The sequence below is a fragment of the Stigmatopora nigra genome, chromosome 5 (assembly GCF_051989575.1).
Source record: "Stigmatopora nigra isolate UIUO_SnigA chromosome 5, RoL_Snig_1.1, whole genome shotgun sequence".
Taxonomy (NCBI): domain Eukaryota; kingdom Metazoa; phylum Chordata; class Actinopteri; order Syngnathiformes; family Syngnathidae; genus Stigmatopora; species Stigmatopora nigra.
The window spans coordinates 9,144,471-9,167,360 of NC_135512.1; the positions used below are offsets into that span (position 1 = coordinate 9,144,471).

At 38.4% G+C, this 22,890-nt stretch overlaps 1 protein-coding gene and 1 long non-coding RNA gene across 7 annotated transcripts in view; both read left to right on the plus strand.

Annotated features, from left to right (window-relative positions):
• Positions 1–56: 56 nt before the first annotated feature.
• On the plus strand, positions 57–12,630 carry opa1 (OPA1 mitochondrial dynamin like GTPase). 6 transcript variants are annotated; one of them, XM_077717393.1, is made up of 31 exons: positions 57–255; positions 1,135–1,459; positions 1,632–1,728; positions 1,859–1,966; positions 2,602–2,655; positions 3,578–3,654; positions 5,093–5,251; positions 6,048–6,101; positions 6,341–6,445; positions 6,593–6,679; positions 6,891–7,004; positions 7,198–7,278; positions 7,353–7,427; positions 7,546–7,617; positions 7,710–7,809; positions 7,909–8,039; positions 8,179–8,251; positions 8,353–8,425; positions 8,518–8,633; positions 8,964–9,028; positions 9,209–9,285; positions 9,353–9,518; positions 9,746–9,898; positions 10,009–10,117; positions 10,464–10,543; positions 10,645–10,785; positions 10,860–10,976; positions 11,074–11,167; positions 11,242–11,352; positions 11,704–11,777; positions 11,901–12,630. In XM_077717393.1, exons 1-30 carry the CDS (start codon positions 227–229, stop codon positions 11,766–11,768), a joined length of 3,108 nt encoding a protein of 1,035 aa, XP_077573519.1. In that variant the 5' UTR covers positions 57–226; the 3' UTR covers positions 11,769–11,777; positions 11,901–12,630. The 6 variants fall into 6 exon arrangements, with proteins under 6 accessions (XP_077573519.1, XP_077573520.1, XP_077573521.1 ...); XM_077717394.1 differs by having other exon boundaries at positions 5,096–5,251; XM_077717395.1 differs by lacking the exon at positions 2,602–2,655.
• Positions 12,631–14,167: 1,537 nt separating this feature from the next.
• Positions 14,168–22,890, plus strand: part of LOC144197081 (uncharacterized) — a 28,633-nt gene continuing 19,910 nt past the window's right edge. Inside the window, exons 1-2 of the long non-coding RNA XR_013326467.1 lie at positions 14,168–14,364; positions 14,995–15,149. This is a non-coding gene — a long non-coding RNA (uncharacterized LOC144197081). The remainder of the gene's footprint in view (positions 14,365–14,994; positions 15,150–22,890) is intronic.

Below are 22,890 nucleotides of genomic sequence, written 5' to 3' on the forward strand. Positions count from 1 at the left end.
ACCGCGATTATAGCGGAACAATTGTTGTGGTGTTTTTGCATGCGTGTGTTTCGTCAGTTTCGATTTGTTGCTCGGACCAGAATACCAGAAGTGGGCTGTCATTCTAGACGTCGGTGTCCTTTAGCCAACAAGACACACCAGTGCTTATCTTGTAAAAAGATGCATTGGGCTATGCTTAATGTCTGACATTTAAATAGATCTGTGTCATCTGGCTGCTAATGCTACCATGTTGCGTGTTCGGAGCAAGGTTATATGGTAAGTTTACATTTAATAAACAAGCAGGCAGTACTCGTAATCACCCAGTCGTCCACCATCAGGTAGAATGCGTTCAGAACTAGCCTAGCGATGACAGTTTTAGAAAATCCATGTTAAATTATTGGCGATCGATGTTTTTTATGTATTTCAGGACAAGGTATATGTTCATAATCTCCAATAAATCTGTTACATGTTCATCTTTAGATCGCTGCCTGGCCTTTTCTGGGTAGATTTAGACGTTAGCTTAATCAATACCAGTTAGCTTGATAACGAATGTTTGGATTACTATATTGACTGAATATATACTATGACGTTTAATGCGTTATTTTAAGATCCATACATTTTGAACACGAGAATGCATACGTCAATGCGTTTATACTTGATCGATTATGTTTTTGTTTCGGTATACCTCAATCATCCGAGGTTCGGTAATTGACGCTCATTAAACGTTGGTTGTCATAGCAACACAATTATGAATACGATGCTATACCTGCATTATCAATTGATGTCATTAGAAAAATGGAATACGTCATTACATGCAATCGCCAAATTGCATGATCATTTGATTTGTGTCCTTTATTTATTTATTTAAAAGTAATGGCGATTTTTATCATAGAAAACCATTATTTCTTCCCTCAATAAAATCAAGTTTTAACTTTAAAAAATGCTTCATAGAAAAAAAACTGCCTAAAAAGAGTGAAAACAAGCACCTTTTTCCTCACTCTTATTTTGTGTGCTTCGAGTTATTTGTGATGGTTAGGTATGGCAATAAATATCTAGTATTGTGTTGCTATGAAATACATCCTTAATGACAATTTTTGGATTACTATTATTTAAATGAATGACATTGAATGATGTCAAATTGATCTGTTTTGTCAGCACGGTGTGCAGACATCTGGTCCCCACAACGACGGGGGTAAAATTCCGCATCCCACTTCAGAAGCTGCACCCCCTGTACCGTGCCATCCACCACCGTTACTATGGAAATATCAATTGCCAGCACCCACCACATCGCACAGCGGCCCGCTATTTCACCTCCATGTCACGCCTGCCCATGCGACCACCAAAGGTACCCCCAGGGGCGGGGGGCCGTGGCTACCAGCAAAAGCGCAATTTCTGGGTGGCCCGACTCGCTGCCAGGCTACTGAAGTTGCGATACATTCTGCTTGGTAGCGCGGTAGGAGGAGGATACACCGCTAAGAAGGTATGCAGTCTATATGGTGAAATGTTTTCTATAATTTATATTCAGTTCAAAGTTGCTGAATCGCTCAAAGAAAATGTGATGTGTTTAATCATAAATGCTATTATTATTCATTATTTTGCATACATTGATAAGTCAAAATGATACTTGATCACTTGTGTTTATTTACATGCAGACCTATGATGAATGGAAGGATATGCTTCCTGATTTTAGCGAATACAACTGGGTCATTCCAGACTTTGTGTGGGAAATTGGACAACAAATAGATCTTGGTAAGTCATTTCATTGTTGTGTCCTAAAGTCAACAGATAGCGTTTGCTAATCTGGTCATCCTGTGTGACAATATAATATTGACGGTGATGCTATGTTTATATTCTTCATTGCCAATCCTTTTATCCTCAGAAAAATTGGCCAAAGCTTTACCCGAGATGGAGGAAATAGCCAAACTACTGCCTGACATTGACAAGATAGGAGAGAACTTTACCTTCATTAAAAGCATCCTATCCTCTGGTGAGCTTCAAACACACCCTTTACTATTCTAAAACATCTAACAAAACTTGGAGGTTGAACAGTCATACAACATGACTTTGAATGGATTATTATTATTATCACCAATGGAAAAACTAGTTTGGCTAAAACAATAACTAGAAAATGGAAAAACTAGTTTGGAATAACAATAACTAGAAAATGGAAAAACTAGTTTGGCAAAATCTAGTTCAAACATTGCCACAGACCAAATTGTGTATGACTATTACAGAGTTTTACAAGCGAAAATATGGGAGTTGCTATGACTGGGCGGAGCTTGGGCTCATTTAAGTTGAATAAAAATCATAATCCATATAAGGTTAATATTTTAAATATTTTTGTAAACATTCCTTTTAACAACAAATACGTTACTACTGTTTAACTGTGACACCATTTTTGATAGAGGACAATCATTCCATTGGGCTTCATTTGCCGATAGTATTTTAACAATTTAACAGTTGCTGAAGCATGTTTATGTTTTGCACATCATCTTAATGTGACCCTTGCATTGATCATCAGCCCTCTGCTTCTGTCTTTCATGATTATTTTGTTTCTTGTGCTGTACCTCCTCCTCTCTCCCTCCCCCCTACCCTGCTGTCCCCTCTCCACATTATTCACAGGTGTGAGTTTGGGTAGTGAAGTCAAAGGAGCTTCTGGTCTGCTTCTGTTGTTAGGTGTGTACACCAAAATCTCATTAGCGCTACCCACCTAACTCTTTTCCTTTTGTTTTGTTTTTTTCCCCCCTTCTATTTGGGGGAGCATCTCGCTATGTTTTTTTTTAGCCTTTTTTTGGCCGTGGTCATATATTGATTTCTTTTTTGGCGCAATCGGCAGTTTTCGCAGATTTTTTTTAAATTTGCAGTATTTTTCCTGATTGCACATATCATCATTACATGTCTAAATTCGCAAGCATTTTACATTTTTTAGACCTAGTTATCACCTGATTCAAGTTCTAATAGAACATGGTTGGCTTCTATTTATTAAATTCAAAATAATTCCAATGCAATTCAAAAATGCTTTCCCTTTTATATTTCCTCTTTTTAGACTTTTTAGACTGCTTGTGTTCATGCCTCCTTTGACTTCCACCCTCTTTATACCTTGTTCCAAATGTACTCTTAAAGTTGTTTGATCTTCCTCTGCTTTTAGTTGACCCTCAGATCCATGGCAAATGCACTTTTCTATCATTCCTATCATTTTCATTATGATATAAAAACGCAAAATTGTCAGTCCATTTTCTGTCAGTTGTGGTGACACACGTGAATATGGTGTGACTTGTCTTTATGGTTACTACTAACAGAATTAATAATTAATTATTAACATTCTATCGGCAATTTTACTTTACCAATACTGCCTTGCTATGTTGGAAGTCTTTTATCACCTCCAAGAGTTGTTTGTTTGAATACTATGTATACTTTCTATATTTTGAAATTATGTTTGTACTAAATCTGTCTTGGTTCATTTTCCAACAGCCTACATTTCCCAAACATCAGACATTAATTTATCCAGCTAAATAGTCACCTGGGAATTTCATGCATTTTGTAAAAAAATATATATATATTTCCCCCACAAATCTCATGCCTACGTTATTTCTGTTAGAAACTTCCGGTGAGCCACCATTGAAGGCCACAGACACTTCTACATCAGCTTTGCAAGATGACAAGCAGTACAAAAAGGTAAGTTTGCCACCCCTCAGTTTCAGATGATTTGGTTCTTATTGCAAAGTAGAAAGATATAATAATACAATAATATTATTTGTGATAATGATTTGTTGTAGCTTCTAAATATGGATGTGTCTACTTAGCCATACAATCGAGTTTTTATCTAGATATGTGCATAATTTTTGCATTGAAATGAATGCACTCAGCAAGCGTCAATGAAGTTTAGAGAAGGATATTCAAGGGGCCCAACCAAAATGGATTTAAAAAAAAAAGACAAATTAGGTGGGAGGATTGTTTGGGGAACAAAGTTGTCATCCTTGAAGGGCACACAATGTTTACATGCCTAAGCTATGCTTGAATGTGTCTAAATAAATAACCAGCACTCTGGAGGATTTAAACCTTGTTATAAACCAAGCAACCCGTGTAGTTGTACTTCCTGTGCGGCAGTATTTGTTTATGTACACTGCTGAATTTTTTTTTTTCATCTACCAGGTTATCTTTGCTTCATCCCATTTACCTTATTTTTCCTCTTCTTTGACCCTTTTTTTTCTAGGTGTGTGTTAAGTATATATTCTATTGTCGATTCTTACTTGTTTTTCCCTTGATGTCCTTTAACTTTGTCTGCCAACATCTCCAATATGACACAAAGAATAACACACTCAACATTTCATTCATAGATAATATTGGGGTGCTCTGTTTTATCATGCCGTGCTCTCTTTTCTTATTAGAATTAGATGGCCTGGTTGGGGTGTTCAAGTCGCCCTTAACCTGTTTGGTTGAGTTCTTCCCCAATAAACTCAACCACACACATAACTTAACGCTTGTTGTTTTTGGAATATCATAGTCAAATTAAGCATTATGGTCTGCACTTTAAGACTGGTCATAAAAGTGACAGCGGAATTGATCAAGTATTGTCTATAAATGTCTGAAGGTTGCACAAATATGTTGCCATTTTGGGGATAGAGCTTTGTGAGAAGTAGACAATTATGTCTTTCACTGTTCATTGAATCATGGCATTGTGCACTTGACCGTTGGCATCTTCAACATTAGCACCAGCTTCCTTTTTTACACGTTATGTTGTATCTCAAGCAACCAACCAGAATGATTCTTACTCCTTTGTCGCGATGGGCAAGCATTTTGATAAATGAGATCAGATTGATTTCACTTGCTGAGAGATGCTGAATTGTGGTAATAACTAGTGGCCTCTTTAGCTGGCAATCTTGCAAAGATTGGCCTCAGACTTTGTTTTGTGGCATGGGTTATAAAGGACGATTCCCAGTGCTGAGTCCTTGACAATACACTCATTCTCCCAAACTAGAACAGCGTTTGGTGCTAGTGATTGGGAAGTGTTGCCTTAAGCCTCACGTTGGGGAAACAGCAATGGCCTCGTGGCCTCCTTGCTGTCTATATATTGCTGCTCTTGCGTGTCTCCTCTCATCATGACGTACCCCAGCAGGGTCTGCTGGGCGAACTCATTCTTATTCAGCAGCAGATCCAGCAGCACGAGGAGGAGGTCCGGCGGTCAGCTGCAGCCAATTATGCGCGCCCCCCACCGCCAGAGCCTGCTCCCAATCCGCCTCCGAACAACAGCCCCCCTCATCACACTCGCAAGGTGAAGGTCCCACCATGTTTGGATCTGCCCATGAAAAAAAAAATCCTGTGTTGAAGGTTCTTAGCTAGAAAATGTTGTTCCTCGTGGTTAACTGCATTATTCGACGGAAAACACTGAAATAGTCATTTTTGATTTTTTCGTCATGTATTGATATTGCGCAATAAGTATGGCAGCATGTGGGAAAACAATGGAAAGCCGCAGCATGGTGTGATCGATACATTATTTTTCACTTGCGCAATGAACATGGTTGAGGTGCTTTGGTGTCAAGTGTGAGGGATTCTCACTTATTAATGCAAATATAATTCATATTTATTAACATTTCAAATGCTCTTCATCAAGCATAACACACTTCCGATCGCTCTTTCCTCGTCTCTTTACGTCCAATCCCTTTCTTTTGTGTGAACGCTCTCTCCTGTTTTGTTTGTGATCATTTAAACAAATCTGCTGCACATGTACCAAATTTGTACCCAAATCTGATTAGAATGAACTCTCAATCTTTAATAGCCTCTAAATGATTTTGGGATATCTGAATCAATTCAAATCAAATCACAAGAACAGAAATCTAGCAGAATGAGGACTATCAATCTCAGTTTTTTCTCTCCCACTGTTTCTCTATTCTTTGATTTACTTCTAAGTCTTCTAGTATCAAATTTTGCATGAAATAAGTGATTGCTGTGTTGGGAATAATATATTTATTGTGAATGTGGTCCAGAGTTCTACCATAAAGATGTGCTAACTCAATTTGTTATTGTTCTTTCTTTCTTTGTTTGATGTGTTTTTTTATTAATTATATTAGTCTTCAGAAAAGGAAAGGATTGATCAGCTTCAAGAGGACCTACTGCGTACCCAGGTAGGTTCCCACTTAAAACATTTTGTTTAAGGTTGTTAAGGTTGTTTAATATGATTATAATGGTTGTTGATCGATTGTGGCGTATTTAAAAAGTGTAGGGGATTGATGACAAAACAATATAAATGCAATTAAATTATATCGCTATTCCTCTATAAATTTGTAATGTAAATTATTTTGCACCAATTGATGTGTCATTTGACTGCTAATGCCTTTTGTTTTCTTCTATCTGTTACATTTAGCTTAAGTATCAGCGTATGCTGGAAAGACTCGAGAAGGAAAACAAAGAGCTGAGGAAAGTGGTTTTGCAAAAAGATGATAAAGGCATCCACCAAAGGAAAGTGAAGGTTAGTTGCTCTGCATAGCACACCATTAAAGCCCCAGCCATTTCATTCAATATAAAAATAATAATAATTTCACTAATATAGCTTATACTTTTTATTATGTCACATTACCGGAATGTTAAATGTCTTCCTGCCTTGTCCTTTTCATAGAAATCCCTTATTGATCTGTATTCTGAAGTTTTGGACATTCTGTCTGACTATGACGCCAACTACAACACACAGGATCATTTACCCAGGGTAAGAATCATAAACTTGCTACACATTGCTTTAGAGTTTGGGTGGGTGTGGCCTAATCATTTATTGTGCTATGGGAATATAGAATGTGTATGGAAAACATTTGTTCTATGTATTATTTCTCATGCATTTAATTGGAAGTTTTAGCTGCTTTTGTTTTCTTAGCAAGAGATGGAATATTTTTCTAATCTTTTATCTCATACTATTCTTATAGGTGGTTGTAGTGGGAGATCAGAGTGCTGGGAAGACAAGTGTGCTGGAGATGATCGCACAGGCTCGGATTTTTCCCAGGGGTTCTGGCGAGATGATGACACGTTCTCCTGTTAAGGTAGGCAGGAATACTATGTTTGTTAGGCTGTTATGGATTTTTAATAGATATGTAATGTAAACAAAAAAAAGTTATACCGTGAGGAAATGTATGTCTTACCTATTACAATTTTCCATATTACCCCAGCTGTAAATGAGCCGCACTGCCCAATTTTGGGAGAATGTAGTTTGTATTTCTTATTTCCTATCTGCAGGTGACTCTCAGTGAAGGCCCCCACCATGTGGCTTTGTTTAAGGACAGTGGCCGTGAGTTCGACCTGACCAAGGAAGAAGATGTAGGAACTATATTTGTACATCTAGCAGAAATATAAACAAAAACTAAGCTTTAATTTTTTTTTATTCTTCGCAGCTGGCTGCTCTAAGGCATGAAATTGAGCTGAGGATGAGGAAAAGTGTAAAAGACGGACAAACCGTCAGCTCTGAGGTTGGTACTGAAGTTTTTTTATTTAAACTAAAAATACCAATGGTTGGTTCACCATGTAAATGTGTTGATTTAAGCTGATTTTTTTTACATTTTTTTTTATTTTTTTTTTTATTAACAGACAATATCCTTGAGTGTTAAAGGCCCAGGAATCCAAAGAATGGTCCTTGTTGATTTACCGGGTGTCATCAGTGTAAGTAATGCATTATAATTGCATCATTTATCAATGATTAAACTTTATTTAAATGCAGTCATTAAAGTTTTCTTTTTATGCATCATTCCCAGACGGTGACGGCAGGCATGGCTTCAGACACGAAAGAGACCATCTTCAGTATTAGCAAGGCTTACATGCAGAACCCCAATGCAATCATACTCTGCATTCAGGGTGAGGTGTTATCATGCATTACAATTCAAATGGCTGTATTGAAGCCACCGTATAACAGTGAGCGGCATTGTAAATCCTAATGCTAGTCATTCCATCCAGATGGCAGCGTGGATGCTGAGCGGAGCATTGTCACTGATCTAGTTAGTCAAATGGACCCCCAAGGAAAAAGGACCATCTTTGTGTTGACTAAAGTCGACTTGGCTGAGAAGAACCTTGCCAGCCCAAATAGAGTAAGATATAGAAATATTTAGTCAGGAAATAACACTTGGATGTGGCATCTTTACAAAAAGAGCGTATGTCCCAAATTTAATTTGAAGCTCAAAGATTAGTTTAAGGAAAAAAAAGCTACTTTTTTTTACCCTCCATCAGATCCAGCAGATAGTGGAGGGCAAGCTGTTTCCCATGAAGGCTCTGGGGTATTTTGCAGTCGTGACAGGAAAAGGTTATTACCCTTAAACCATCTAATATTTGAACAAAAATGAAATAATATAGTCATGATTTCTCAGAATGACAAAATTTCTCCTGTTGCTAATCCTTTTATAGGAAGCAGTGGAGAGAGCATTGACTCGATTAAAGACTATGAAGAGGAATTCTTCCAGGGCTCCAGGTTGTTGCGGTAAGCCATACAATGCAGAGTTAGAAATTAGGATGCCATATTTTGTGACGTTTTTATGTGTGGCTTGCATTCACTTGTCCTGTGTTTCATAGGGATGGCATGTTAAAGGCCCACCAGGTGACCACAAAGAACTTGAGTCTAGCTGTCTCAGACTGCTTCTGGAAAATGGTCAGAGAGTCTGTTGAGCAACAAGCTGATGTCTTTAAAGGTAGGATCTCTGTCTGGCAGTGATAAGAGTGTTAGCAATTGGATTAGTATAGGTAATTGTTAATAAAAAATGATAATTATAATGACCCACAAAAGCCCAGGAAGAACATGCAAACTCCATATAGTGAAGACTGACCTGAGATCAGACTCATGTCCACAAAAGTGAGGCCAATGTGCTAGTTCGCAGGCCGCCAGAACATTTGATAATTTATCGATAATATTACTTGTCTGTTCAGGGCTTCACAATGTTCTTCTTGAAGCAACTCAACACAAGCTGTAATATCATGAGGACGTGATTAAAGTACAAATGTTTTTTTTTTTTTTTTTGTAGCATCCCGATTTAACCTTGAAACAGAGTGGAAAAACAACTACCCTCGATTGAGGGAACTGGACCGGGTAAGACAAAAACACACTGTCAATGTTAAATATGAAAACACATTCCACTAAAATATAACTTGATGACAAGCAATCCCCAACATGTAAATATATGGATGGAACTGTCCAAAATACAATAATAGTTTAGAAATAAACTTGGTTATTTAAAATTGGGTTAATCAAGTAGATGCCTTTTTGCAGAATGAGCTGTATGAAAAGGCCAAGAATGAAATATTGGATGAAGTCATCAGTTTGAGTCAAGTGACCCCACAACACTGGTAAGAAGAAAATTCAACATTTCTTTTTTATCCAGCCTTTGGAAGTTGACATTTTGTACCTTCACAGGGAAGCTATCCTGCAAAAGAAGCTGTGGGAACGCGTTTCCACACACGTAATTGAGAACATCTACCTGCCTGCTGCTCAAACAATGGACTCTGGGACCTTTAACACCACTGTTGACATTAAGTTGAAACAGTGGACTGACAAACAGCTTCCACACAAAGCCCTTGAAGTAAAAACTCCTTAAATTCCTTCACAATTTACCAATCTTAGCACTCACCTCTTTATTTGGGATGTTTCTGTTTTGATATATAAAGTAAAGACAAATGACTTGTACAAATGCATGCATGCATTTCCCTAATTTCATGTTCCGTGACTAATCAAATCTACCCGTTAAAGCAAAGCCCTTTCTCTGTTCAATTTGAGCTTTGATTGACAAGGCAGGCCTGTTTTTTTTAGGTTGCTTGGGAGACACTGCAGGAGGAATTTGCTCGCTTCATGGCTGAGTACAAAGGCAAAGACCAGGATGACATATTTGACAAGCTGAAGGAGGCCGTAAAGGATGAGAGCATCAAAAGGCACAAGTGGAACGAGAGGGCCATGGACAGCCTGGTAAATGCACTGTCAGCAGATTCTGCCTTACTGAATATAATAAGGCCAGATGTGTTGTCAGCTGGCCTTTTATAGCACTCTCACAATGTTCTGATTGTGGTTTGAATCAGAGAGTGATCCAGCACAATGCTTTAGAAGACCGCTCCATCACAGACAAGCCTCAATGGGATGCAGCAATTCAGTTCATGGAACAAACCCTGCAGTCACGCCTCAAAGACAGTATGTGCTGTACTTCATATTGAAGGCTTTTTTAAAAAAAATATTATTTTTAATTGGCACTCTAAATATACCTCAGGGGTCAAGCAGAAACATTCATGTCCAAATTAAGTCATTTCATTAGAAATTCAAAATATTTACTTGGTCGAGACAAAGTTTACACCTACAACAATAAATGGATATGATCTGGTATACTTATACGTATTTGTACGTTTTATTCCTGAGTGCTATTAACTCAGAGTCTAATGGACTGCTTAATTTGTACTTAAAAGTTACGTATCTGAAGCTTCCCTTTTTATTTTATTTAGTCAAATAGTTTATTTATTTATTTATTTTTTGTATTTTACAGCTGAAGCTGTAATCAAAGACATGGTGGGTCCAGACTGGAAGGAAAGGTGGTTGAGTTGGAAGAACCGAACAGCAGATCAGGTAATGTTTCAACTAGCGAATGGGCGATATATCCATTTGATCTCATCAGGTTTCTAAATACGAGCAGATTAGTTGATTAACTCTTACCACTCGCCTCGTAGCACATCCGTAACGAAACCAAAACGGAACTTGAGCGCTTGCTGAAGCTGCATGACGAACACACGGCTTACCTGGCCAATGACGAGGTCACCACAGTCAGAAAGAACTTGGAGGGACGATCGGTCGAAGTAGATCCCATGCTTGTGAGTCCACCATGATTTTTTTTTTCTATCTACAATTTGTGGTCCAGCAAATAACCTCTTGGTGTTCATTCCAGATCAAAGACACATGGCATCAATTATATAGACGGCACTTTTTGCAAAAAGCTCTCTCCCACTGTAACCTCTGCAAAAGGGGCTTCTACTACTACCAGAGGCACTTTGTTGACTCTGAGGTAACGAAAAAAAAAAAAGAAAAGTACTTTATGGTGGTCATTGTTGTCTTTTTTGTTTAGCTGTATTCACATTTTGATTTTGCACATTTTGCCCCAGTTGGAGTGCAATGATGTGGTTCTGTTTTGGAGAATTCAAAGGATGCTGGTCATCACAGGCAACACATTACGACAGCAGCTCACCAACACGGAAGGTAACAACCAGTCCTTAGCAGTATCCCATGGTTTTTACTTCTTGGTCTCGGTCCTTAATATTTATTCCGCACAGTACGCCGATTGGAGAAAAACGTGAAGGAGGTGTTGGATGACTTTGGAGAGGATTCGGAGAAGAAATGCCAGCTCATCACTGGCCGCCGAGTACAACTAGCTGAGGATCTTAGTAAGATATCATTTGAAGTTAATTGAACATCCAGTCGTGTCTCATTTTACAACAATTTTCAGGAGCTAACAAAATGGCCAATGGGTGGCAGCACTCTTTAGGTTAAGACAAATATATGTTCATTTTTACTGGCTTTAAGAATCTCATTGAGGTGGTGAAGTTTGTTCATTCACAATTGCACATGTTAACGATGACAATGGGTTTAATGGATTTATGGGATCTGAATGTCACCTTCCCATGTATAGAGCGAGGGTTTGTTTATTGAGAATGCTTTTGGTAAATACATACATGAGTTTTTCTAAGGTAGGATTGGTGAAGGTTAAAAGAAAATCTTATTTTGTGATTTTGCAGAGAAAGTTCGGGAGATCCAGGAGAAGCTTGAAGCCTTCATAGAAGCTCTACACAAGGAGAAATAAAGGAGCCAGGTATTTTTGTCAGCTAGATGTAAAGCCAAAAGTGACTTTATACAATATACAATATCACGTCTAATTGGCTACTCTGTTTTAAAGACATGTTGAGTTCACGTTTATGTTTTTTTTTCCTCCAAGAAATATATAACGCACTGAAGAATAGAAATTGGTCATCCTGGATTCCTGGGTGTCACACGTCAACGCAACGCACTCTACCATATTTTAATATTCTTGCTTCCTGATCGGAAATGAAAAGCTGGAACTTAAAAGAAGAAAAAAAATGTCAGATTTTTCTCTTGGAATATACTTTTTTTTTCTTTTTTGGCTGAGAGAAATGGGCCTATCAAGAATAGGATTTCTGGACAAGACATCTCATAGTTCAATCTAGAGGATGACATTGAACCCTTAAAAGGACAGGAAGGCTTAATGTGTGTTGCTGTTTGCCCCCCCATTTGAGCATCTGTCTTGTTTAGTTGCACTAAAGATCCAAAGTACTTGTGCTTTCTCTCTTCTGTCTTTCTTCACGCTTTGTGACACTTTGGATCTTACATCACAATTGCACCGTTAGGACAGATTCAAATCTGGACCTGGATGCAATGTTTTTCAAAGGATCATTTCTGCTGCATTGGAATATAAGAAAGCACCTATGAGTCATTTATTTCTGTCTATAAAGACCCTGCAATATACACTCATGTTGCATATTTTGTAAAAGTGTTTGTGTTTGTGTGGGCGGCACTGTCACGTCGTTTTCTTGAACGACTTCACCTTTTAATGCTAGGTATTTGTTGCAACAGATTTTACTAAAATAGTTGACTTTATTTAATTGTGTGTACATACAATTGGTGAATATAATAAAGAGTGTGCATGTCAGTGCAGACTTGGGACAAATTCAGTCATAAAAGCTGTAAATTAATGAGGAAAGTACTGCATTTCTTGCTGGTCTAAGTTGAAAAGTAGTAATAATAGCACTGGCAAAAAGATGCCAACTCAAAAAGAGGTTCACTTACATTGTAAGAATGTTCAGGACATTATGCTATCCTTTGTGGTTGTAGTTTAATGTGGTGGAGTGCAATAAATCATGAGCTACCAGAGATATTGTTAATATATTGCAACGCTGCAACCATAGCAACAGACATTTTTTGGTATTCGATCCAAGACCAGATTAGGTTTTCTTCATGTCAGATCTATAAACATACATTCATGCCAAAAGTTATGCATCTGTGTGACTTATATACTCTTTGAGAATATTTTATTTAATTAGTGTGTAAAATTCTGTGATCATACTGCAAAGAAAGTACATTCACAGTATTTTATCTGACATGCAGGCATCAGTAATGCATGTGGCCATGAGCAAGTAAGTCATTTTCCTTTAACTGGACAGGTGCTACTTTCCCAATTCCCCATCCTTCCCAAGTGACTGGACTTCCATTTCCTCCAAAGCCTTTTTCCAATGTTAGCCTTGCTCTACTTCAGCAATTAGTTGAGACAATCAGAGGGCAAGAGTACCAGAGATTTATGGCTCTGCTCCGACAAGTCCCATTGGCCCATTGTCTGCTTCATCGATCCACAGCTCTCAAATCAAACCCCGCCAGCCTCCATCGCTGTTTGGCGCCATTCTGGCCTCCCAACCCGGCAATTATCTTAATCGCCACTGTGAATAGGGTGCAGTGGCTTGTGTGTGCATGTGACTGTATTCATATTGAAGAAGAGTTCTTATAAATGAGAACTTAACCACTGGATTTACAAGCCTGAGCAATGGTCCCCAACCCCTCTTGTCTTTTGGGGGTAATTAATTGTCGTAAAGCGTATTAATCATCACCTGTTTTAGTTATACTGGAGCCATTAACAGTCTGGGAGTTGCTGTTACATCATTGGGTTAAAAGACACCGGGTTATGGCATGACTATCATTCATGATTGGTGATTTGGAAACAGCTATTTCGTGGGTTACTCCGTTAGAATTGGAACTTTCTCCATCATGCAATCATGAATAGTAAAGGTGAAATTATACCACACCTGGCATTTTTTGGGATGGAAGATGCACAGCCCGAATGAATTATTCCGCCTTGGGTTCATGGGACAGTATGGATTTTTTTCCTAGTACCAAATGAATTTTCTTTGAGTAGAAAAAAAGACTACAGTACACTAACTTTGGATGGGTGTGACAATGAGTATACCCTGGTTTCTCGGAGTTGTAATTGTTCTATTCAAGATTCAACTAAAATATTTAGTTATTTGATTTTTGGAAGGTTGCATTGCAAAAAGAGATCTAAATGTTGAATGAAAACATGGAGAAAGTAGCATTTCACACCCTGAAATTGATCAATTTAAGCAGAAACTGACAAAGCAGGTAAGCAGTTAAAAAATTGAGTCTATAAAGGTAGTATGAAGTCCAGGATACGATAATTATTTTTAGTCACCCAGATTTTAAGGTTACATCTATGCATACATGATGTGTAATCCCTAATCTTTTGTCATCATTTCATCTTTTCTATGACTTCTTGATGAACAGTCCATGGACATGACTGCGTTGGGACTGTTCTCTAACCTGCAGGATTGGAGACCATGCTTATAGACAGTGAAAATAGGTGTCTATAACAAAAGGTAACTATATTGAAATATGAGCATCCATGTGATAAATGAGTCCCAACTCTGGTTTGATCTCATGGGGATTACAGTCTTCTCAAGCCTTGACCGTGAACAGGAATATGGAAACTATTGGAAGATACAAGTGCAATTTACAGCTCTGACAATACCTTTTTTTCCAGATTAAATTTGGTTACAAACATCCTTGCTTTTACCTGCAGCATATCTTAACTGCTGTGATGTGAGACATAAATCAATAATGTCAGCTTCTATGTCCTTAGTTGGGATGTTTCCGTTTGTCCTGTCACTATAGAAGCCATCCTCCTGAATGTGTCTTCCTGCAACACAAACAATAAACTTTTAATAATTTTCCCACACACAGCCCTTAATTAAAAAAAAAAAGCAATGCTTTAAAGTCATTAAGCTTTGCTTGCATATACAATACTGTTTAAATAGGTTGTGTCACTCAGACAATTTTATGAAAAGTCACTTTTTTCTAACAAATATGTAGCAAAATTAATAGAAAATTAAATCAAGACATCAATAAGATGATGAATAGAGCTTTTGTTTTTGGAATATTTGTCAATATGTTTACAAATTGGCTGTTAATGACTGAGCTTTGAAGGATGACACTGGTCTTGTTTTTAGGTTGCTTGGGTGATGCTACAAGGGGGAATTTGCTCACTTAACGGCTGAGTACAAAGGCAGAGAGCAAGATGACATTTTTGACAAGATGAAGGAGACCCTGAAGGACACGAGCATCAAAAGGCACAAGTGCAACGATGGGGGCCATGGACTGCTTGGTAAACACACTATCAACATTCTAGTTAAGGCCATACAATGCAGCCTGAATAATATTCTTTTCAATGGAATAGGAATTTTACAGAATAATTCAATTGCATCCAAGAAATAAAATGACAAGACTTTAGTAGTTTTAACTTCCTCCACTAAATGCCAACAAAGTTTTCATTTAAATTTTATTTTAATTCAATTATTAATCGCTGTTTAATTAGGGATAGCCCGGCGGTCGAATGCTTAGTGAGTTGGCATCACATTTCTGGGGTTGAGGGTTCGATCCCAGGTTGGTTCTCATTTTGTGGAGTTTGCATGTTGTCGGTGGGCTTGCGTGGGTATTCTCTGGGTACTCCGACATCCCAAAAACATGCAGCTACCCTGCTGTTTGAATGCTCTAAATTGCTCCTAGGTATGAGTAGGGGAGTAAATGGTTGTCTGTCTCCTCGTGCCCTGTGATTGGCTGGCCACTGGATTAAGGGTGTCCTCTGCCTGGTACCTGTGGGTGGCTGGGATGGGCTCCAGCACCCCCAGCGACCCAGAAGCAGTACAGATAATGAATTAATTAATTTGCAAATTAACATTAACATATCAGCTTTTGTTCTGGCACTTTTTTAGAAGATCTTAAACACTTGAAAATTCTAAGTGGCCAGTAGGTGACAGCAGTGGCTAAAAAAGCAGCTCATGTGAATCTTCAACGAGGAGTCAGAGCTGTCAATTTGGCAACAACTATACTCAAATTAAAGCAACAAACTGCTCTATAATAAAGAGTAAATTTGTCAATTAAATGAAGAATAACATTGAAATTGGTATGTACTTTTTTCTTTAGCAGGACGAAATAAATAACACTGAAAAAAAATCAAATCATATTAAAAAGCTTAATTGCATCCTTAAAATTTTAATTAAAAATCACTTGTTTATACTCCAACAATCGCACCTATTTTTAATAAATTAGTTTTTCCCAAAGCATACAAGCAAAAACCTACTTTTAGCTTTAGGCTGCCTCAATATAAATTATTACTTATCGTACCATAGCTCTAACTTGGTAAAATATGTATTTATTTTTTTTCTAATTCATAGCAAAACATGCTCTTTTTCAGTCAGTCTGGGTAATGGTTGAGTGGCAGTTGTGGGTCATTAGATGTTTGACACTTTTTCTGCTCAGGACTTTTTTTGTTTGGGGGGTCTTTGTGCATATGTGGGCCCCATCAGTCCAATCTCAACTGCGGATGGTGGATGGCCTGCTTCGTTGACATGGCCCAAAGCACAATGGTTTCCTGGAGCAAACAGCTAAAGTCTGCAAAAACATTTGAGCAATATTCTTTTTAAGTACACTAGCAGAATTGTAGCCTTGTTTATGGTTAGAAATACTTGCCAAAAAGTTAGATAATTCCCACAGACTCAGTTAATTGACCAAGTCCTTATCTTCCAAATGAACCAGTATCTTTTAAACAGTAATTACAGATGGTATTTTCATTAGTGATTGTGTATGACTATTTGCTTTGAAGTGAAAAACCATTGGACCCAAAAACTCCTTGTTTGGAATTTGAAAACAATTTTCTGGGAAAATTAACATGCCAGCACAGCCAGAAAATGAAGGATTACCACGATATGTGCCATACTTTTGTTTACTTTTGCCTTGTCAACACAAAGATTGTCTGATGGCAAACAGGAAACATATAATGACGACCCTAGAAATAGAACATTTTGTGACGATGATGTGACAGTAAAGTGACAAAACTAGTTTCTGTCCAGTCTGCTCCACTATCCATTATTTCCACTTTCCATTTAGCTGTTTCGCTACCTCTGTCCAGCGTACCCCTTTGTCCATATTCCTCTTTAACAGCAGTTTCAACCTTCACCTGACCACCCTTCTCCTTAGAGCTCAAGAGGTGGAATAGCACAGGAAGAAAAAGAGGGTTAAAAAGAGTAAACATGGTTAACAAAGGCAAAAAAAAGAAGAATCTTAGGGGCAGTCTGCTGTTAAGCTCAATTTGCCTCTACTTGTAGGAAGGCCATCTTCATCTCAGGTTACAAATAGAGGTCAGGTGTGAGCATTAGTGAGTAAGAGCGTGAAAGCAGCAGTAATCAGTGGGACAAACTACAATGCACGATGTGTGTGTGCATACGTGATAGTGAGCATGTGTTAGACCAGCTGTATGGCACCTTGCCTCTGCTGGAGAAAGGCCCAGGATGGAACGTGCAAGCACAGGCAGTTTCGTAGAACCATTGGCTGTTAAGATGCACACCATCGAGATGAATGTTGGTGTTAAGAAAATGCACGCATGAAAGTGAATAACGCTAACGTGTTTCCATAACGATCATTTATCAGTGTGAGACGTAAAGCATGATGAGTTACATCATCAGTATTAAAGGCAGGTGGTTATTTGATGAAATATTGGCATTTTTTAGTGAGTTTATGGTCTGTTGTTAAGTTGAATAGAAGGTTATACAATGATTTCTATGGAGATGAGATGAAAAAGACCATAAAATTCGGGAATTATTTATTTTTTAATGGATTAGATGCCGTAACTTTCTACGAGTACTTGGAAAAAGTGGCTATTTTGACACTAAGCGGTGAAAATGCCGTGCGTCTGCACTTTGCTGACTTTCTCATTGCTCTAAATTAATGGGGAAGAATGGAGGAATCCAGTAACGCTCTAGTTGTCTGGGCTTGCACACTGGAATGCCTTCTGTGCTTTTCCTTTCATCTCCTCCTTCTTGGAGCAGCTACCTCCAAAGTGATTAGCAGAAGCTCAAAGAGAAGTGGCTCTATGTTTCCATCTGCGTTTTAGGATGACGTATCATAAGGAGGTGTTGGGTCCAAGTACCGTTTTTTTATAGAAGATACATAGCCTCCGTTTCTTCTTTGGCACAAAGCTAGTCAATATTTTGCGATTATGGTGAAGAGAAGCGTTGTTTAGAGCAAATGCATCTTTTGAAATTATAGCCATAACCCATTTTGTCGTGTGTCACTCTAAATTGTAGTTAGGTTTCAATATTTTCTTTGTGAGATGAAGATACTGTTTTACCACCTTAAACTTGTAGCTAAAATCCTCTGTTGAAGATGGGAGATTCTTGTCACATTCTTTAACATCTTGGCACGGATATGTGTAACTCATTTAATACTATTGTTACCTTCCTGACAGCCTCCTCATCAGTTTTATTTATTTATTATAACCCATTTGAAAAGGACATTTGAGTCTTGGTAATGACATCTCAACTTGATGTTATTAATATGCACAAAGGTATATTCAATGCCCAACAAATACATATTTTACCATTCTAATTGATGCCCACTCACCTTGGAACATCCTAAATATTCACTTATGAGACCATGAATATCCTATCTTATCCTAATTGTGTTTTTGTATTGTCAAAAGTATTACCCCAAAGTCACAATATGTCCCAAAATGGTTAAAATCTACTCAAACCTTTCTTCACGATCAGAAAGTCAGTCTCCAACCCAAACACAAACCAAACCCACCCAATCTGTCAACACTGCTGCACCTACCCTGCAAATCATCAGGCAATTAATTCTTAACATATATCACACAACCTTTGACCCTTTCCCCATCACATTTTACCCCATAGCTGACCTCGAGCTTTAAACTCTTCAGGCCTACTACCGCATTTGTCTCCTCATCTTTGGCTGCTCTATCGGAAGAATCTGTTTTCTAGATAAGAACTGGATGTAGAAGGGTTGATTCATTGCTCTGTCATTGACAGGCTATTCAGTCTATCATCACAGTTTTTTTTTCTTCTTCACATCTTTCCTAACCTGCTTTTTGCACCATAACAATTCAAATGTTTACACCATGATAATCCACATTTAAAAACAAATCAGACCTCGCCAGTTGAAGAAATGTGAGACTTCTGTTTGTTACATTTAAAAGATTTCCTTTCAAAAGATGGAAAGAGCAGAATACTTAAACCATTCCATGTCACCAGCTACACTGTGACCTTGGCACTCGGATGATGTAAAATCTTCGATGTGCATGATGACAAGCTGTGACTTGAACTATCTACTGTCCTTTTAGTGACCATACTGTGAGCTGCTGCTGTTGTTGTCAGAATTTAGGCCTCAACCTTGGCACGGGTGCAACTGTTGAAATCATCCTATTTCTTTGCTGCATTGCACCCTTATTTATTTATTATTATTATTATTTTTTTTTACCTCCAGTCAGTGAAAGTGGGCATCAATCCTAGAAAGAGGATTATTTAGTTTTTGCCTCTGGCTAAGCTCTAAGCACGACTTCCCTTCATTCTTTTCTGTCCATCAGATGCCTGTCCAGCAGGGCAATGGGGATTCATAGTTTAATAGTACTTGGTTTGTTTGTCTGTTGTTTTTTCTGTTTTGTTTGGTTTTAAACATGAAGCTAAATGGCTTATATTGATGTGTGGGCCTTTTGAGCTACTGCCTGAAGAAGTCATTTTGGGTGTAAATGAGAACTACTTTCATTTAGTTATTTAATTAATATAGTAGGTGTCACTTATTATGATGTTTGTTACGGTCTGGAATTTCTCCATTTAAAATTGTCTGTTTAAGATGACCAAAATTTGGTTAATATGACCATTTTCTTCATCTCTTTTTATTACACTATACAAAAAAATGCTCAATCCGGATATGCTTGGGAAAGGGTTTTCCGTCAATAGATGAGTTCAATACTATTGCTGTGATTTAAAAAAAAAAAAAACATTTATTTATTTACCTATTTTTGCAAAAAATATCTTGTGAATGGATCTTATTGTACGTCAAAAACTCACGGACATGTGTAACATTTTGAATTTGTTTTGGAGCACTTTGATAAGTTGCTTTGACTCAGGTGTGGTTAAATGACCATTTGCATTATGATTCTTGGATATGCTACAAATCTATTTTGCATCCGACTAGAACGTCCTTTGGAATCATACAATTTGTCTCTCAGCGTATCAAGCCAATTTAGTTCAGATTGAATCTGATTTAATCAGATAGAGATTCCTCAGTCCTCTGTCATGACGTTTTTGATATGTTTATCACGCCAAAATGGAAGAGTTGATTCATCAAAGTTGCAGACAAGGGAACAAAGTGAAATATCAGATATGAATATTTCTAGCTCCTCGCCTGTGGCAATTACAGGTCAATTAACAGCTTTCTGGTGTAGCTCGCCTTCCGCTACGTTCAGCCTATCACGGGCTTAACGGACCATACAGAAGAAGGGTGAAGGAGATATTTCATGTGGAGATCAAGCAGCGAGAAAGAAGGGATTGGACTTCCCTCCCTTTTTGTCAATGGGCAAGGAGACCCCCACCCACCTTAGCCCACACAACTCCCAGCATCTTAAAAGACGGGGCCTCCGGGATAGAAGCTAGAGGATTATGGGAATATTCATGACGGAATAAAGGGACAGGCAGTTGAATGACTGTGTTTTGGGGCTCATCTCTTAAGTAAACAGGAGTCTAAATGGAGTTTTCGATCTCAACTGCTACAGGAACAGCAATGCTGACTCTGTCCATGGTATTTTATCCCCTTGCCACTAAACAGTGAAAACAAAGCCTTTTTGTGACTCTTTTTATTCCTTAGTCGTGCTAATAAGTATACTTTTCACTGTTTTTTAAAATTAGGCGTCATACTTGTGGCCCAGTGCAATTTTTTAAAGTCTTTAAACACCCCTAACAAAATGATATGAGGACTAGATTTAGTATTTGTGATTTTCATCCTTTTATTATACTGTGATGAAATTTTTACCTGCCCACCTTTAGTATATGAATCAATAATTGCTGGCCATCAAGCAACAGTTCCAAGTTAGTAATTACTTAAGACGAGTAGACATTAGTTAGTTAACTAAGGGTGTGGTAGAAGACGTCGCCCTGATTTTAATATGCGTTCTGATAGACTGACAATGTCGAATAGAACAAATTTAGAATGATTTCATGAATGTATGCACAGTTTTTTGCATCCAAATTGTCATTATTTATTTTTCATCTTTATTGAAGGGTGTCGGATTAGATCAGGATCAGGATGTGAGTTATTTTTGGGCCCAACTATGTCATCCTGTAAACTACAGAAGAAGGTATCCACCATCAAATCTGAATTAGTCTCTTGTTTCAATTCAGTTGAATTCACATTAATCAAATGAGACATTATCTTGCTCTCATCCTCTTCCATTAGCATCAACAATTTTAGTTTTGGAACCCCAAACCCTCAAATCTAATTTCCTATTCCCCCAAGTGATTACCTTTTCTGGGCAATGGTTAATAGACCAATGTGTTAATTTTAACCAGCTCTAAACAGCCAACTGAAACGACGTAACACCTCTCTCGTCAGCCACATCAGTAGAAGTTAAGCTTTGAAGCCCGAGCTGGGGGCTTTCCCGTGTTTTGACGATCCCACAGTCGGCAGCCTACTTTTCTTACACCCCCAAAATCCTTTTCATCCATGTGGACAGATGTTGGTAATCCCGCTCTGATTGGCCCGGATTGAGTTATGTCGTTCTGCGGTCACACTCGGATCATTCTCAGTCGCACTTGAGCCGAGCCTGTGGAGGCCCGCTTGCCGCTGTGGCGGCGCTCAGGTCATGTTTCATTCCAGCCCACACCTGCTCCTTTGACTTATCGGCGTGCCCCCACACAGGCTTCCCTAATGCCTCCATTAGGTGTCGTAATCTCCCTCTAATGCCCTACCACCTTGTCTGAGTGTTAACAGAGAATTAAAGGTTGGGATTTTGTTTTATTTCCACCACAAAGAGATTCCAACCAATATAGTATTTATGATATCATTTGGAGTCTCTACATTGATTTTCTTTTTAAAAACAACCCAGTTTTTACGTCACACTCAATACAATAATGGTAGAACACAGCTGTAGCATATGTATGTAAACATTGATCTTTTTATGCTTATGAAATCGTATTGTAGAAATGTTTTTATGCTGTAAACAGTCGTGAGCTAACAAGCAATCTTGAACTGTTAATGTTTATTGAGGGGGACCCAAAATAGTGTCTTGAAGCGTTCAATTGGCGCCCGGGCTGAAGGTTTGTGACCCTTGCTTTGTATTTTTTACTAAATAATACTAAGTTTTTATTACCCACTTGGGGTGTAACTGTACCGATGCAGGTCTTGTCATTTAGTACTCTACATCTGTGCTACTGTTTCAAGAGGGCGAAAGGTACACACATCTCTCCTAACAAACGCGTGGTTTTCATCTGTTAGGAAAAGGATACTTTAGCAGGCATGCTCCATCAAAGATGCTGCACACAATCCATAGCGAGATTTGGTTTCAGTGCAAAGCACGTGCATACTTGTCACCTTTGTCTTGGCCTGAAATGGACACTTAGGACCGTGTCGCTCTGAGGTCCAAACCACAATGATTAATCTTCCCGCAAAGGGCAGTTCAAGCCTTTTGGAAAACAATCCGTTGAAAGTTCCCCATAGATCGGGTGTACCCAAATGACCAGGACAGAACAGCAAGCGTCAGTTTACTCATCAGCGCTGCTTGTTTGAGTTTGTGCTCGAGGCAGATCAAGGCAGATTAGCCAAGGGTGACATGGAAGTTGAGCGCAAGTTAGGCCCGGGAATGTGAGCTGCGTTGCCAGCTTGGTTTGGACTTTCTTCAGCCACTGTTTAATCAGCGATTAAGAGGGATTTACATCTCTCGCACATCTCGTGTGACAGTACACGGCAATGAATGGCTTGGTCGTCCGAGGCATTGTCCGTAGGAGTGTGAACATGAGGCCGAGTGACTGTTTTTCCCGGTAAACTCCCCTTAAACTCGT

Bases quoted from the DNA above. Each gene is read 5' to 3' on its own strand.
- opa1 (XM_077717393.1), top strand. From the start codon at position 227: ATGTTGCGTGTTCGGAGCAAGGTTATATG. The intron at 6,102-6,340 runs GTAGGTTCCCAC...TGTTACATTTAG, and splicing joins AGGACCTACTGCGTACCCAG to CTTAAGTATCAGCGTATGCT. The intron at 7,810-7,908 runs GTGAGGTGTTAT...CATTCCATCCAG, and splicing joins AATCATACTCTGCATTCAGG to ATGGCAGCGTGGATGCTGAG.